Genomic DNA, 16,490 nt, shown 5'->3' with positions numbered 1-16,490 from the left:
ACTGGTATTTGTTAGGTGCTCGAGGGTGTGTCAAGTATTGTAGTAAGAGCTATCATCATCAATGGTGTCTATTTAGCGCCTTTTTTTAGCGGCGTTTGTTCAGTGTTTACCATATGCCAGGCACTGTTCTAAACGCTGGGGTAGATACAAGGTAATCCGGTTGGACACAGTCCCTGACTCACATGGAGCTCACGGTCTTAATGAGCATGAGAAGCAGCATGACGTAGTGGATAGAGCACGGGTTTGGGAGCCAGAAGGTCATGGGTTCTAATCCCGGTCTGCCACTTTTCTTCTGTGTGATCTTCTCTGTGTGAAGATCACTGGGATAAGCACTGGAATAGATCTCATGCTGATCAGATTGGACACAGTCCCTATCCCACGTGGGGCTCACAGTCTTAATCCCCATTTTACAGTTGAAGCAATGAGGCATAGAGAAGTTAACTGATTTGCCAAAGGACACAGAGCAGGGAAGTGGCGGATCCAGGATTAGATTCCCAGGTCCTTCTGTCTCCCAGGCCTCTGCTCTATCCACTAGGTCAAGCTGCTTCTACCATTGATTGATTAGCTTTTGAGTCCCTTGGGGGCCAGGGACTGTCTATACCTATCCGTCTATTTCTTTCCCAGTGCTTATTACAGTACTTTGCACGTAGTACAAAATAGATACTATTACTGACTAAATACTATTACTACTGTTACTTCTACTGGTTATGCAGCCCTAATCGTGGTGTATTACCAGAGTAAACTAGGCATCCAGGCCCCTCTTCCCTTGCAGTCCGCCTCTTTTTTCAACTGAGAAGTGTCAGAGAAACCAGGGAAGAAGAAACAGTCTTCCCCCAGGTAACAATCAGGGATTCCTCTGCTGAGAATTTGCTGTCGGAGACCCTGTACAGAACTGTGAGCATGTTGTTGGACAGGGATTGTCTCTATTTGTTGCCAAATTGTACTTTCCACACGCTTAGTACAGTGTTCTGCACACAATCAATAAATACGTTTGAATGAATGAACTATCAGTCTTAAGCCTCCAGTAGGGAACTCTGTAACTAGTAATTTTGCACCAATCAGTCCTATTTATTGAGCACTTAGTGTGTGCAGAGAACTGTACTAACCACTTGGGAGAGTACAATATAACAATAAACAGACACATTCCCTGTCTCCCTGTCAAGAGGGGGAGACAGACATTAATATAAATATTCCACAGTCAGTAGTTTGTTCCCATACTCCACCCTTCTCTCACCATTATCCTAAAAGGCTCATTCACTTCTGGCTCCTTCCCCCTCTGCTTCCAAATTTACTGAAGTCTTCATAGTGAAAGTGTCAGTCACCTTCCCCCACCACTCTGTCCATCTCCCCACCTCCTTGCTCCTATGGCTTACTGGAAAGAACAGAGGACTGGGTGTCAGAAGACCTGGGTTCTAATCCTGACTCCATCGCTTACCTTCTGTGTGACCCTGGGCAAGTCACTTCACTGTGACTTTCAACTGTGAAATGGGGATTAGATACCCGTTTTCCCTCTTAATTGGACTGTGAGCCCTATAAGGGATGATCTGATTGTATCGTACCTACCCCAGCGCTTAATATGGTGCTTGGCATGTAGTTAGCGCTTAATGAGTGCCACAATTACAATTTCTTATCCTGTCCCAGCTCGTTGAACAGATTATCTTTAAATGCTGATCCACTTCCTCTCCACTAACCCTCTTCTCACCTCTTACAATCTGGATTTTTCTCCCCTTTACCTCATTGAAGTCACACTCACGAAGCTCTCCAGTGGCTTGTTTCTTTTTTTTTTTTTGGCCAAATCCAACGGACTCTATTTCCCCCTTATCCTGGATCTTTTGGCTGCCTTTGATGTTGTCGATCAGTCCATCTTCCTAGAAATTCTCTTCAGCCTCAGTCTTACTTGTTTCTGTTCATCACCCTCAGTTTTTGCCTGCTCTTCATCTTTTTTTTGTTGTTGTTGTTGTTTTTCTGTGGTTCTTAAGTGTTTACTGTGTGCCAGGCACTGCACTAAGTGCTGGTAGGTAGAAAATATTCACGTTGGACACAGTCCCCATCCCACATGGGTCTCACGGTCTGTCAGAGGGAGGCAAGTTTAATCCCCATTTTGCACATGAGGTAACTGTGTCACAGAGAGGTGAAGTGACTTGCTCAAGGTCACGCAGCAGACAAGTGGTGGAACTAGGATTAGATCGCAGGCCCTTCTGACTCCCGAGCCCGTGCTCTTCCCACTAGGCCACACTGCTGCCCATCACCCACCTTCCCATCAGTCTTTACTTGTGGGTGGCCCTTAAGCTTGTCTTCCATCTTTCTGTGGATGACTCCCAAACCTACCACACTAGGCTTGCCCCCTCGTACCTCATACCTACTCTTGTCTGTAGGACATCTCCCCGTGGATGCCTCACTGGCACCTTCATTCAATTGTATTTATTGAGTGTTTACTGTGTGCAGGGCACTGTACTAAGCGATTGGGAAGTACAAGTTGGCAACATATAGAGACGGTCCCTACCCAACATCGGGTTCACAGTCTAGAAGGGGGAGACAGACGACAAAACAAAACATGTGGACAGGTCTCAAGTCATCAGAATAAATAGAAGTAAAGCTAGATGCACGTCATTAACAAAATAAATTGAATAGTAAATGTGCACAAGTAAAATAGAGTGATAAATCTGTACAAACATATATACAGGTGCTCTGGGGAGGGGAAGGAGGTAGGGCGGGGGGGGATGGGGAGGAGGAGAGGAAAAGGGCTCAGTCTGGGAAGGCCTCCTGGAGGAGGTGAGCTCTCAGTAGGGCTTTGAAAGGAGGAAGAGAGCTAGTTTGGCGGATGTGCGGAGGGAGGGCATTCCAGGCCAGGGGGAGGATGTGGGCCGGGGGTCAACGGTGGGACAGTTGAGAACGAGGCACAGTGAGGAGGTGAGTGGCAGAGTAGTGGAGTGTGTGGGCTTGGCTGTAGAAGGAGAGAAGGGAGGTGAGGTAGGAGGGGGTGATGTGATGGACAGCGTTGAAGCCGAGAGTGAGGAGTTTTTGCTTGATGCGTTGTGGTAGCTACTGGAGATTTTTGAGGAAGGGTGTAACATGGCCAGAACGTTTCTGCACAAAGATGATCCGGGCAGCAGCGTGAAACCTTAAACTCAGTTGGTTAAAAACTGAACTCCTTATCTTCCCTTCTAAACCTTATCCTGCCCCAAACATTTCCATCATTATTGTCAGCCAGTCAGTCAGCCAGTCGTATTTATTGAGCATTTACTGTGTACAGAGCACTGTACTGAATGCTGGGGAAAGTACAATATAACAGACACATTCCATGCCCTAAACGAGACTGTTGTCATCAGCACCATACATTTCTCCCCACAAGCTTGAAATCTTGAGGTCGCCTTTGAGTCTCCGTAGTGTTATCAGTAAGGATAATAATAACGATAATGATGTGACCTTGAATTTGGATGGTGACTTTATATTTTCAAAGCTCTTTCACATCATTTATCTCGTTTTAGTGTCACAGCATCTTTTCAGTAGGTCTCTGGATCTTGCCAGTTCTTCCTCTCTAGAGTTCTCCATACCATTCTGGCAGCCTTCATCTGCGTATAAGCTCTCATCACTGCCCTAATTGGAGCACATAATCCCCCTCCTCAAAAAACCCTTATCTCTTCAAACGAAACAGAAACTCCAGTCAATCAGCCGTGTATGTACTGAGCACCTACTGTGTGCAAAACACTGTACTCAGTGCTTGGGGAAGTACAAAAGAAGCAAAACACATGTTTCCTGCCATCAAAGAGTTTATAGTCTAATAGGGGAGACAGGGACAAACTGTTTACAAACAGAGGAAGCAGGAGGAAGAAACAAAGGTTATAATAGGTAACACAGGTTGAAATAGATGAATGAGTAAGTCATTGAAAGAAAATACATAGCTGTACACAAGGGTGGAGGATAGGAATGAAATGCTTAACGGGGCGAACTGTTGGAGAGCCTTGAAACCCAAACCTTAAATTCCAACGGTATTAAGGCTCTCAGCTGTCAAACCTATCTTGTCTCTTTTCCTGTTCCATTCCAGTTCACACTCTTCACCTCTTGCAAGCTAACCATATAGCACTTTTTTTTTAAAAAAAAGGTATTTGTTAAACACTCACTATGTGCCAGGCACGGTACTAAGGCCCTTCAAGGCCCAACTGAGAGCTCACCTCCTCCAGGAGGCCTTCCCAGACTGAGCCCCTTCCTTCCTCTCCCCTTCGTCCCCTTCTCCATCCCCCCATCTTACCTCCTTCCCTTCCCCACAGCACCTGTATTTATGTATATATGTTTGTACGTTTATTACTCTATTTATTTTACCTGTACATATCTATTCTATTTATTTTATTTTGTTAGTATGTTTGGTTTTGTTCTCTGTCTCCCCCTTTTAGACTGTGAGCCCACTGTTGGGTAGGGACTGTCTCTATATGTTGCCAACTTGTACTTCCCAAGCGCTTAGTACAGTGCTCTGCACACAGTAAGCGCTCAATAAATACGATTGATTGATTGATTGATACTAAATGCCGGGTAGATACAGCCCCTCAGGGGGCTCACAAGTCTCCCCGTTTTACAGATGGGGTAAACAGGCACAGAGAAGGGAAGTGACTCGCCCAAGGTCACACAGCAGACAAGAGGCGGAGGCAGTATTAAAACCCAGGTCCTGCTGACTCCTAGGGCCATGCTGTATCCAGAAGTTTATGCTGCTTCTCTGCTTCTCTCCTGTTTCCCGCCTATTACTCAAGTCTTCCTGCCTGCATGGAATTCCCTCTCTTCCCACATCTGCAAAGCCATATCCCGGCTCCATGACCCAAAGTCCTCCTTAAAAGCCACCTCTTCCAGGAGCTACTCCCTGATTAACCCCCAACTTTCACTCTAGGTCACCCTACCAGCCACCCAAGCACGTGTGTGTGTCTGTTTATTATTTACCCAATTCCTTGCTTTTGTCTTTCTCATCTCTTTCAGTGCTTTTCCTGTCTTGTCCCCCATTAGACTGGAAGCTCCTCGAGGGCAGGGGCCACGTCCCTTCTGTTGTATTTCCCAAGTGCCTAGGACTTGCGTGGTGCACTCGGTAGACAGCTGTTCAATAAGCGCGGTGCTGATGGTAGTTGCGTTGAGCCCCGTCCTGTCCTGTGAAATCTGAGGATTTGCAACTTTCTTGCCCCAACCTGAACAGCAGACACTGTTTGGGGTGAGAGGCGGGATTTTCTTCAGAACTGATCTGGATGAGCAGCTATTGGCATTATCGGCCTTTTATTTTTGTCTCTCCAGCAAACTTACTCTATGTAATCGTTTTCCTCTCAGTTCTCCTGACTGCGTTAATGTTTTTTCAGTTTTTTTTTTGTTTTTATTTTTTGTTGTGTTTGAGAGATTCATGAGTGATCAGCAGTTGTACTAAACTCCAAGCACACGCTGAACTCAGTACCCCTTCTCCTGCGCTGCTTTAGGTTGTATTTTTGTAACAGCACTGGGTATTTATAAAGCATCCTTTTTGAGAAATTTCCCACAATGCTAACATTTTTACTAAGTTCAGTCACATTCCCCTAGGAGTGGTTGCACAAATACTGTACTGCCTCCACTTCAGAGACAGAGAAACTGACAACTCCAGAAGATTAAATCACTTGCCATACTGAAAGTCATGTCATAAGGAGGGTTTGGAAAAGAACCCAAGAATACAGACTTTAAGCCGTCTTTGCCTTTGAGCCTGGACTTGGATGTGTGAAAGTCGGTCACATCTTTCTTTTGTTTTCTGGGGGACTCGCTTCTTTTTTTCTTTTTTTCCCATAGTCTGTTGTCGTGGCAGCGGTCGTCCTCAACCTTCTAATGATGTGCTTAGGTGACCAAGCCTCAGAATACCGTCCCCATGGCTATACTCATTTCTGTTAGGAAGTTTGTGAAAATGAGTGGATTTTGCCTTACCTCCCCCTTCAGTTTGCTTTGGTATGTTTAAGGTAGCGGTCTCCAGGAGAGGCCTTGTGGGCTTATGTATCACTCTAAGCACATCGCGTTTCTCCTTTGTTGAAATCATCGACGTGTGTGAGGTTTGATGAAATAGAATGAAAAACAAGGGAAAAGGTGGAGGCAGGGGGAGAACAAGCTGAGATGAAGCAGGGAAGTCTGAAGCTGAGGCCCCTAGCCTGGAGGGGATTCATTCAAGCCATGGAAAGAGCTTTTTCTCAGGCTACAGTGAGTCAACGTGAGAGTTTGGAGGAGAGGGGTTATTAACATCAAAGGAATTATCATGGGATGCTTTTGTTTCGAACCACCGTGTTCTGCCATAGTGAGAATTTCCCCTAGAAGAGTCAGAGGATTGCTTGTCACTCAGTCAGGTTCATTCCTAGTCGAATTCCTCATAGGAAAGCAGTGTATGTGGAGAAAAAAAGGTATCTTGAGCCAAGAGTACAACATTGAGATCAACCTTAGTGTTCAGATTTTCCTGCTTTCCCAACCCAGATGCAAAGAGCCCTAATTTTGCTAAATTCCTCCAGAGCGCCAACTTGTACTTCTCCCCACCTCAGTTTCCGCTTTTGTTTCCATTTCCAAATTGGTTTTCCCTCCAAGGCTTGGAGGACCTTTTCCTTCTTGCCCACCAGCGGGAGCATTTGGATGTGTAATTTTTTGTCCCTGTTTTCCGTTATGTAACCAGAGTGACTCCTCTCTGTTTCCCTCTCTCCTTTCATCCTCCTCTTCCCGGCCCTCCCGCCCTCCCCGCAACTCTTGCAGAAAACGTGAAGGAGCCCAGGCAGCGGAAAGATAACAGGCGCCCAGATCTGGAAATCTACAAGCCCGGCCTCTCCCGACTGAGAAACAAATCCAGATCCAAGGAGCCCTCAGCCGGGGAAGGGAATCAGTGTGAGACTTTGAGCGACCGAGCTGCCGGCGATCAGGGGCCCGCAGCCATAGGGAATGGCGCGCAGGGCCTTGAAGAGGCCCACAAGGGAGATGATCCGAGACCTAATGGCCCCACAGAGGCAGAACCTAAAGATCCGGACCCCTTGCCAAAAACCTCTGGACAGGAAGATCGAGGCCTCAGGATTATTAAGAGAGCCAAGAAGCCCGACCTGAAAATCTACCAGCCCGGGCGGGGACTGCAGAGCGTTGCCAAAGAGTCAGCCGGCCGGGCCGATGAAGAGGAGCTCCTCTGCCAGGTGGAGCAGCTGAGGGTGGAGGAAGACGAGGAGCCCGAACGGGGCTTGGGGAAAGAGAGGGGCGAGAGCAGGGCGGGCAGGGAAGAGCCCGAGAAGAGTCCGAGCGGAGACCGGGTGCGGAGCAGCTCTGGGGAGAAGGGGGAGGGGCCGAGGAGGGGGAGCGACGCCTCCGCCCAGGGGAAGCCGGGCTCTGCCAAGCGCTATTCCCGCTCGGACAAGCGCCGGAACCGCTACCGCACCTGCAGCACCAGCTCCGCTGGAAGCAACAACAGCACTGAGGGAGCCGGCGGGCCCGATGGCGGGGGCCGGCGCAGGCGGCTGGAACGGGCCAAGGAGCGGCCGCGGCCACAGAAGCAGGTGTCCCTGTCCTCCACCGACTCTTTGGACGAGGACCGAGCGGACGAACCCCAGAGCTCCGGGCCCAGGCGGAGTTCGGAGAGGAAGAGGCCCTCCGAGAGGAGCTGGTCCGGTCGCGCGGAGGGGGAGCGGAGAAGCACCGGCAAGGAGAACCGGGGGACCCTGCGGGTCACCTTCGACGCCGAGGCCATGAACAAGGACACGCCTGCCGGGAGGACAGACAGACTGAAGCCCGAGCAGGCCTCAGGCGGCGCGGGCCGGGCTCCCGAGAGGCTGGAGGGCGCCACTCCCGCCCGAGACGGTCGGGGCCGGGGCCGCGGTCGGGGCATCCTAATCCTGCCTCCCCAGACGTCCTTGGCGGCCAGCACAGCCGGCTCCCCAGAGGCCGCCCTGTCGGGCCCCAGGCTCCTGTTCGGGCCCGCCGGGAAGGGGGCCCGAGGCCGGAGCAGGGGAGGCACCACCCGCCGCCTCTGGGACCCCAACAACCCCGATCAGAAGCCGGCCCTGAAGAGCCAGACGTGCCAGCTGCACTTCCTGGACACCGACGACGAAGTCAGCCCCACCTCCTGGGGGGATTCCCGCCAGGCCCAAACCTCCTATTACAAGTTTCAGAACTCAGACAACCCCTACTATTACCCCCGGCCCCCGGGTCCCGGCCCCCAGTATCCCTTTACGGGCTATTCGCCTCTACAGTATCCGTTGGGACCCACAAACGGCCTGTACCCGGGGACTTACTACCCGGGCTATCCCGCCCCGTCGGGGCAGTACGTCTGCGGGCCCCTTCCCGCCAATCCCTTGAGCGCCGAGGACGTGGAGCAGCACGTGAGGAACCTGCAGCAGCAGGAGCTCCACCGGCTCCTCCGCCTGGCCGACAACCAGGAGCTGCAGCTCAGCAATCTCCTGTCCCGGGACCGGATCAGCCCCGAGGGTCTGGAGAAGATGGCCCAGCTTAGGTATTTGGCATCCCCTCCAGGTGACGGGAAGGAACTTGGGGTGGGGCAGGCCCCGTGGCTCAGAAGACCGGCCGAGAAGCGGCGTGGCCCGGTGGAGAGAGCATGGTCTGGGAGCTGGAGGACCTCGGGTCTAGTCCCGGATCTGCCGCTGGTCACCTTGGGCGAGTCACTTCACTTCTCTGGAACCCAGTTTCCTCATCCGGAAAATGGGGACTAAGCCTGGGTGTCCCATGGGGGACAAGGACGGTGTCCAACCTGATTATCTTGTACCTACCCCAGCGCTTAGTTCAGTGCCTGGCACATAGTAAGCGCGTAACAAATATCATTAAAAAAAAGACTGTGATTGCCCCACCATGCTTCTCCAGGGTTATCAACCGCTGAAGACTGGGGGGATTGGAGGGATGGGGCGGGCCGAGGGGCAGATCAAAACTGGAGACGTGTGGGGAACTCCTTGCCCAACCTCTCTAAGAATAAAGCAAACCAATCCAGCGTTGAGCAGGCGTGGTGGCCGGAGGTGGTTGAGGAAAGTGGGGTCTAAGGGACTTCCGACCTGCTGAGAAAGAATTTCCATCAGTCTGGGAGATCTTGCCTCAGGATAGTTAGTTGAGTTGGAGTGAGGGCTCTGTAGGGTGAAAACTCAAATCCGCTGCCTTCTCGGGCCAAGCAGTCTTCAGAGTGGGACGGTGCTTTGGCCCCAGGGTGGTGCCCTGATCGGGGGTGGACCGAGTGGTAGGAGACTTCCCGCCAAAGGAGACTGGCAGTGGTAGGAAGCTGGGTTTGAGTGGGGCCTCTGGTGGCTTTGTAACTGGCATTCGGCTGTGCCTTCATACAGAGTGGAGCTGCTGCAGCTGTATGAACGCTGCATCCTCTTGGATATCGAGTTCTCCGACAACCAGAACGTGGACCAGATTCTCTGGAAGAATGCCTTTTATCAGGTGATCGAGAAATTCCGGCAGTTCCTCAAAGAGACGGCCGCCGAGGACACGGAGCAGATCCGAAGCAGGTTGTTGGAGCTGCTCGATGAGGTAAGGCTCCCTTTTCCTGTCAGACGGATCGTGCCAGGGCGGGGGGAGGGGTTGGGATTGAGTTCCAGTATCCCGCAGGCAGGACTGAGGCATCCCGTGTTTGACAGGCTGCTTCCGAGGATAACAGTCGGGGCTAAACTTGGATCAGGGAACGGTCTGACCTTTGTTCCTGTGAGGTCTTCTAGACTGTAAGCTCGTTGTGCGCAGGGAGTCGTCGTCCAACTCTTTCCTATTGTACTCTCCCAAGCGCTTAGTCCAGTGCTCTGCACACAGTAAGCACTCAGTAAATATGACTGATTGCTTGGGCCAGGCTGACCTGTGGTTTGTGGCACTGCTAAATTCAGGGGAGACCCTTGAGGACCAGGGCCTGACGAGGGTCTAAGGTGCCTCATTATAGTGTTCCTCAGGCCAGGACAAGACTCACCCCAGGTGAAACAAGTGACCGTCCCGTGTCCAGTTAGCACCTCAGCCAGCATCCTAGATATGCCTCCTCCACCGGGTGAGGGCTGAGGATGACAGCTGAGAAAAATCAATCAGTAGTATTTGTCGAGCGCTTATTCTGGGCAGAGCACCGAGTTAAGCGGTTGGGAGGGTGCAATATAACAGACACATTCCCTGCCCACAATAACCTTATAGTCTAGAGGTGGAGACGGACATTAATAGAAAAAAATAAATTACAAATATGTACATAAGTGCTGTGGGACTGGGAGGGGGGGATGAATACAGGGAGCACGTCAGAAGGCTGTAAGAGAAAAGGGAATGAGGGCTTAGGGAAGGCCGCTTGGAAGAGATGTGCCTTCAATATGGCTTTGAAGGCGGGGAGAGTAATCATCTGACAGATATGAAGAGGGAGGGCGTTCCAGGCCAGAGGCAGGATGTGGGCGAGAGGTTGGCTGCGAGGTTGAGGTACATTGGGAAGGTTGTCATTAGAGGAATGAAGTGTGCGGGCTGGGTTGTACTAAAAGAGTAGCTAGGTGAGATAGGAGTGGGTGAGGTGATTTAGTGCTTTAAAGCCTCTTTAAGTAGACTCACTAAGGCTTCTCTGTCCTCTGAGGGCTCTGGATTCCTGCTGAGGGGGCTGGGGCGGCAGCGCACTCTGTGAGCTTCAGTCTCCTCCCGCTCTCATCCCTGCAGGGCACCAGCTTCTTTGATAGTCTGCTGCAGAAACTGCAGGTGACCTATCAGTTTAAGTTGGAAGACTACATGGACGGGATGGCCATTCGCAGCAAGCCGCTGCGGAAGACGGTGAGCTAGCCCGGGCCCTTACGGTCTTGGGTCCCGGTGGGCGCTGCCCTCCCTCTCAACCAACCGGGTGGGTGGGCGTCCAGCTAGTAAGCGAGCCTCCCTGGCACCTCCACAGCTCCTGGGGCAGGGGGGAGGCCCTTCTGGGGTGAACTGGATGCGGTCTTTTGCTGGATTTCCCCAGAAGCTGCTGCTCCCTCTAATCCTGTCCTTAACGGGTGGTTCATTCATTTATTAAGTCATTCATTCGGTTGTATTTATTGAACTCTTACAGTGTGCAAAACACTGTACTAAGCACTTGGGAGAGTACAACAATAAAAACACATTCCCTGCCCACAGCAAGCTCAATTGGCGATTCCTTTTGGCCCTTTTGGAGCCTCTCCTAAACTTACAGCCATTCTCTGGTTCCAAGCCCCTTCAGGGTCAGGACCTGTGGCTAATTTTCTTTTGCTCTGCATGCATAAAGTGCTAAATAAATACCATTCCTGCTATTCCTAAAAGTACTGATTGTTTTTCTTAAAGGTGAAGTATGCCTTGATCAGTGCCCAGCGGTGCATGATTTGCCAAGGGGATATTTCCAGGTACCGGGAACAAGCCAACGATACGACAAACTACGGGAAAGCCCGCAGGTACTTTTCCATCCCTGACGGCTTTTTCCTGCCCTTCGCAGCAAGATTCAGAATCCCGTCTCGTCTCAGGGGCGGGCAGACTGTCGCTTCCCTCCTCTCTGGGCTGTCCTAGTGCCAGTAGTTGTCATCTGCGGGGTGGGCCTAGAGGATTCTGGTGTGTTAGATCTGGCTGATCCTCTGCTCTGATGCCTCATTCAGTCTCTTGGTTTAGTCAGAGTAGCAGTGTGGTTTAGTGGAAAGAGCATCAGACTGGGAGACAGGAGACCTGGGCTGTCATCCCGGCTCTGGCGGTTACCGGCTTTGTGGCTTTGGGTAAGTTCTTTGGCTCTTTTGTGCCTTAGCCTCCTCATCTGTAAAATGGGATTAAATACCTGTTCTTCCTCTCTGCTTTGGGTTGTGAGCTTCAGGTGGGACAGGGTCTGTGTCCAACCCGATCATCTTGTCTTCTTTTAAAAAATGGCATTTTTTAAAATGGTATTTATTAAATACTTTGTGCCAAGCACTGTACTAAAGTGGTTATGGGGTAATCATATTAGACACAAATCCATATCCCCCATGGGGCTCACAGTCAAGTAAGAGGGAGAACAGGTTTCGGACCCCCATTTTGCAGTTGAGGAACCTGAGGCACAGAGAAGATAAGCGACTTGTCCAAGGTCACACAGCAGGCAAGTAGCAGGGCTGGGATTAGGTCCTCCGGCTCCCAGGCTAGTGCTTTAATCCATTGGACCACGCTGCTTCTCCGCGTATCTATTCTTGCTCTTAGCACAGTGTTTGGCACATAGTTACTGCTTGACAGATACCACGATCTTTATTTCTGCTGTTCGAGAAAGGGCTGGCCAACGGGGACTGGGCCCTAACAGGAACTGAGACGAGAGAAACCCTGTGGGAGGGGCCGGGGTGGGGGAAAGGGAGCCTGTCCCTCCAGAGGGCTGAAGTTCTCCACCCTCTTCCTCTTCCAGCTGGTACTTGAAGGCCCAGCACATCGCCCCCAAGAACGGCCGTCCCTATAATCAGTTGGCTCTGCTGGCAGTGTACACGGTAAGGAGGGCCCGGGGCGGGCGGAGAAGGTGAGAGGTTGGCGGCCAGGCCTGTGCCCTGGTGATTTGGGAAGATTCCCTGCCTCCAGATCTCTCAAAGGATCTCTCAGGTCCTAGACACAAAGGTAGCTTTGTATGAGATCGCTCCGGTCTTACGTTTGTCCCCTCTCTCTGTCTGTCTTTTTCTCTTGTCCTCCTCCTTCCCCTTCCAGCGGGAGCTTCCCGGTTCTGAGTGGAACTCCCTAGGTGCAGCCTGGGGGAGATGAAAGTGGTCTTAGAGGCCCGGCTACCTGGGGCCAAGCTAGAGGAAAGAACTGACCAAGCGTGTCTGACTTGTTTCTCCAGAGAAGGAAGCTGGATGCCGTGTACTACTACATGCGGAGCCTAGCTGCCAGCAACCCTATCCTCACCGCCAAAGAGAGTCTCATGAGCCTGTTTGAGGAGACCAAGCGCAAGGTGAGTAGGACACACAGACTAGTACATCCTTCTCCAGGTCCCCTCCCCGATTTCCAAGGAAACGGAGAAGCAGGGTGGCCTAAGGGATAGAACAAGGGCTTGGGAGTCAGCAAGACCTGGGTTCTAATCCCGGCTCCGCCACCCGTCTGCTGTGTGGCCTCGGGGAAGTCGCTTCTCTGGGCCTCGGTTACCTCATCTGTAAAACTGGGACTAGAGAAGCAGTGTGGCTTAGTGGAAAGAGCCCGGGCTTGGGAGTCAGAGGTCGTGGGTTCTAATCCTGCCTCCGCCACTTGTTGCTGTGTGACTTTGGGCAAGTCACTTAACTAATCTGGGCCTCAGTTACCTCATCTGTAAAATGGGGATTAAGACTGTGAGCCCCCTGTGGGACAACCTGATGACCCTGTATCTACCCCAGCGCTTAGAACAGTGCTTGGCACATAGTAAGCGCTTAACAAATACCAACATTACTATTATTATTATTATTATTAAGGCTGTGAACCCCATATGGGACACAGATTGGGTCCAACTTGATTAGCTTGTGCCTTCCCCAGTGCTGAGTACAGTGCCTGGCACATAGCAAGTGCTCAACAAATACCATTAGAAAAAATGACTAATGAAGAGCTGGGGGATCATGGGAGAAGACTCAGGCTCTGGGGCGAATGATGTCTTTTTGCAGAGTCTCCGGGGGCCAACATCCTAGCACTTAATTCAAAGACTTAATAGTTTCTGAGGGATCGAGCCAGGGGAGCACTGGTGTTATTTCGACTCTGGGGGAGGTCCTTACCTTTCCTATTCTCCGCCCCAGTCACCGAGCACAGGTGAGATCATTCTGTTCATTCCCTACGTTGTTTGGTCACATGGGTGTGTGTGTGTGTGTGTGTGTGTTTGTTTGTGTGTACGTGTGCCCCTGCAGGCGGAACAGATGGAAAAGAAGCAGCACGAGGAGGTAGAGCCAATGAGTCCCAGTCACTGGAGGAAGAGCAGGAAGCCCACCTTCCGGCACGTCGGGGACGACACCACCCGGCTGGAGATCTGGATCCATCCCTCCCACCCCCGTTCCTCCCAGGGAACGGAATCCGGGAAGGACTCCGAGCAGGAGAACGGCCTGGGCGGCCTGAGCCCGGGCGAGGTGAGTCCCCGAGCCTGGCTCAGCCACTCAGTCGTCTGCGGGGCCCTTTTCCCCTCAGACAGATGTCGGCCTTCCGCAGCTCGTGGAGGGGGCGGAGAAGCGGTGGAGGGCTGATTCTCTTCCAGCCTGTTCTTTTGTGCTTTTGTTGGCTTTCCCCACTGTCCTTAGCTCCCGCCATGCCCTTTTCTGTCTTGCCACGGTGTGGCACTATATTACCTACTAATGACACTGGCCCGGCACCTGAGAAACAGATGCACTGGACGGGTGAAAGATCCCCCGCTTCCTAAAGCGCTGGTCTGATCCCCCAGGCCCGAGAGGCAGCTATGTCATAGCAGAAAAGGAATCTCCGCCTTGGGGATTTTCAGCCGCTCATTTAGACTCTTTCCCCCTTTGTGTTTCCCTCCTGTTGGCCTGGGTTTAGGATTAGAGCGGACGGGAAAGAGACCAGCGGAAAGGAGGGACGTTCTCCTGGGCTTATGTAGCCTTTTCTCGGTTCAAACTTCCACCATCGTGCTCATCATCATTTTTAGCCGATATTCACCTAAGGGCTCTCAGAGTGCTTAGCCCTTCACTGGACCCCAGGTCCCGCTGAAGCCATGCCCTTAATGAATAATAACAAGAATGGTAGTATCTGTTAAGCGCTTACTATGTGTCAGGTACTGTTCTAAGTGCTGGGATAGATACAAGCTAATCAGGTTGGACACAGGCCCTGTCCCATCTTAGTCCCCGTTTTACAGATGAGGGAATTGAGGCGCAGTGAAGAAGTGACTTGCCCGAGGTGACACAGCAGTTGGAGCCCTGAGCAGGGGGCACCGGGAGGTGAAGTCTCCTTTGGAAGTCCCCAGGACCACTTCTTCCTCTCAGGAGAGACTGTAATTCAATTCAGCCCTGAGGCCCTTTCCTTGGGCTTTTTCTGAAGAGACCTCTGTTTTAGCTTTTCTTTTCCCCTCTCCTTGCCCTGACAGACTCTGAACACCCCCACTCCCTTTTTGCTCACATCCAATGCGCCCGGTGGGCACCAGGTCTGTTTAATAGTCGTCAGATAAATAACTGCTCCCTGTATGTGCCCAAGGTCCCTTGTGCTAAATTAGAGTGGAGAAGGGGATCTCCTTCTGGTTTTTGGTCTCCCGAAGCTTCCCTGGCACCCTGGTTCATTGATTTATTTTTCCTAGGATAAACTGGGTCCCAGAGGACCTTTGTGCCCTGACTGCCCTGAGGTACAGTGTATTGTTCTTTCCCCCCAGAGGCCTGCTCAGGGGAGCCCAGGTCAGTGGGGAGGTTGCAGGAAACCTGGCCACAGGCTGTAGCCAGTGATAACGTTTTGGTGCTGACTGGTTTATTCTCAATTGGCTGAGCCCGGAGTGCAGGTCTCCCTCTCTGAGGGGGCTGCAAGAGGCCCTGGCTTTACTTGTGGGTTTTTGGGTTTCAGACCTGAAGAGATTGTGGTTAGGGCAGATCTGCTAGCCTGGGAGGGGCTGCCAACCTCAACTGCAAATCGTGTGAACAATACCAAAACTGTTAGCGAAAGCTTCCAGCTTAGAGTCTCATTCCCCAAGTTGGGCAGCTCCAAACTGCTCCAGGCCCAGCCTCTCTCCTCTCAACAGACAAGCCCTTGGTTAGGGTTTCAGCCGCCTCTTCAGCCACCCCCTCCCAGCCCCCGGGGTCAGAAAAGACAGGAGAAGGAGGAAAACGCGTGGGAAAAATGGGACACACAGGGTGCTCTTTGGAATGTGGGGGCCAATTAGCTGCAGGGTGATTAGACTCTTATCCTAAGCAGAGGTCCCAGGCACAGCTTTGGGTGGCATCTGAGGAGGAGACCCTGGCCAACCTGATTGAAGCTATATCGGCTTCTAGATGTGTGGTACTTTTTTTTTTTTTTTTTAAGGGTGGAAAGGAAGTTTTTGTGTGGCATGAGTTTTGGGTGGGTGGGGAGAGAGTGAAAGTCACTTTTAACTGCCTGGCTATTAATTCACACCTTCCAGTGAGAACTCTTGTTGTAGCACAGAGCTGTTTTCCAACATTTGCCCTGCCGCAGGAGTATATCTTTTCATAACTAGGCTATTAAAGAAGTGCCTATTACGTTTGAAGTCCTGGGAAGGGTCCAAGGTTATCAGATCCGATGCCATCTCTTAAGTGTTTATTGAAGACACTCGGCCCTGGGTAGAGAAGATTCGCCCTTAGTCAAGTAAGAAAAAAATCATCTCGTGTGACTTGATCCAGTCCCTTCCCGAGATGGGTTCCCACCCACTCACTCGGCTCCTCGGAATCTTCTCGGGGGTACTGTCCGTCTCGCCGACAGCTCCTGCCATTAGTACAGCTTCCTGTCACCGGGCCTTTCCCATTTGGGATGCCCCCATTTCCCAATCTCACCTCCAGTTGCTGTGAAGCGCCTGCCGCTCTTGTCTTATTCTCCTTCCTAGTTCACCTTAGAAGCAGCGTGGCTCAGTGTATAGAGCACGGGCTTTGGAGTCAGAGGTCATGAGTTCAAATTCCGGCTCCATTAGCTGTCAGCTGTGT

General features: G+C 51.5%; 1 protein-coding gene across 1 annotated transcript in view; it reads left to right on the top strand.

The window, feature by feature from the left end:
• The window catches only part of SMG6 (SMG6 nonsense mediated mRNA decay factor), a 193,929-nt gene that overhangs the window by 1,721 nt on the left and 175,718 nt on the right, over positions 1-16,490 (top strand). The window contains exons 2-8 of the mRNA XM_038759125.1: positions 6,721-8,455; positions 9,288-9,480; positions 10,615-10,725; positions 11,245-11,351; positions 12,311-12,389; positions 12,734-12,844; positions 13,758-13,973. Coding sequence (XP_038615053.1) covers positions 6,721-8,455; positions 9,288-9,480; positions 10,615-10,725; positions 11,245-11,351; positions 12,311-12,389; positions 12,734-12,844; positions 13,758-13,973 — 2,552 coding nt within the window. The remainder of the gene's footprint in view (positions 1-6,720; positions 8,456-9,287; positions 9,481-10,614; positions 10,726-11,244; positions 11,352-12,310; positions 12,390-12,733; positions 12,845-13,757; positions 13,974-16,490) is intronic.

Source organism: Tachyglossus aculeatus, chromosome 17 (assembly GCF_015852505.1).
Source record: "Tachyglossus aculeatus isolate mTacAcu1 chromosome 17, mTacAcu1.pri, whole genome shotgun sequence".
Lineage (NCBI taxonomy): Eukaryota > Metazoa > Chordata > Mammalia > Monotremata > Tachyglossidae > Tachyglossus > Tachyglossus aculeatus.
Note: the sequence above shows the minus strand (reverse complement) of the source record. Positions and strands in the feature narration are given on the sequence as shown.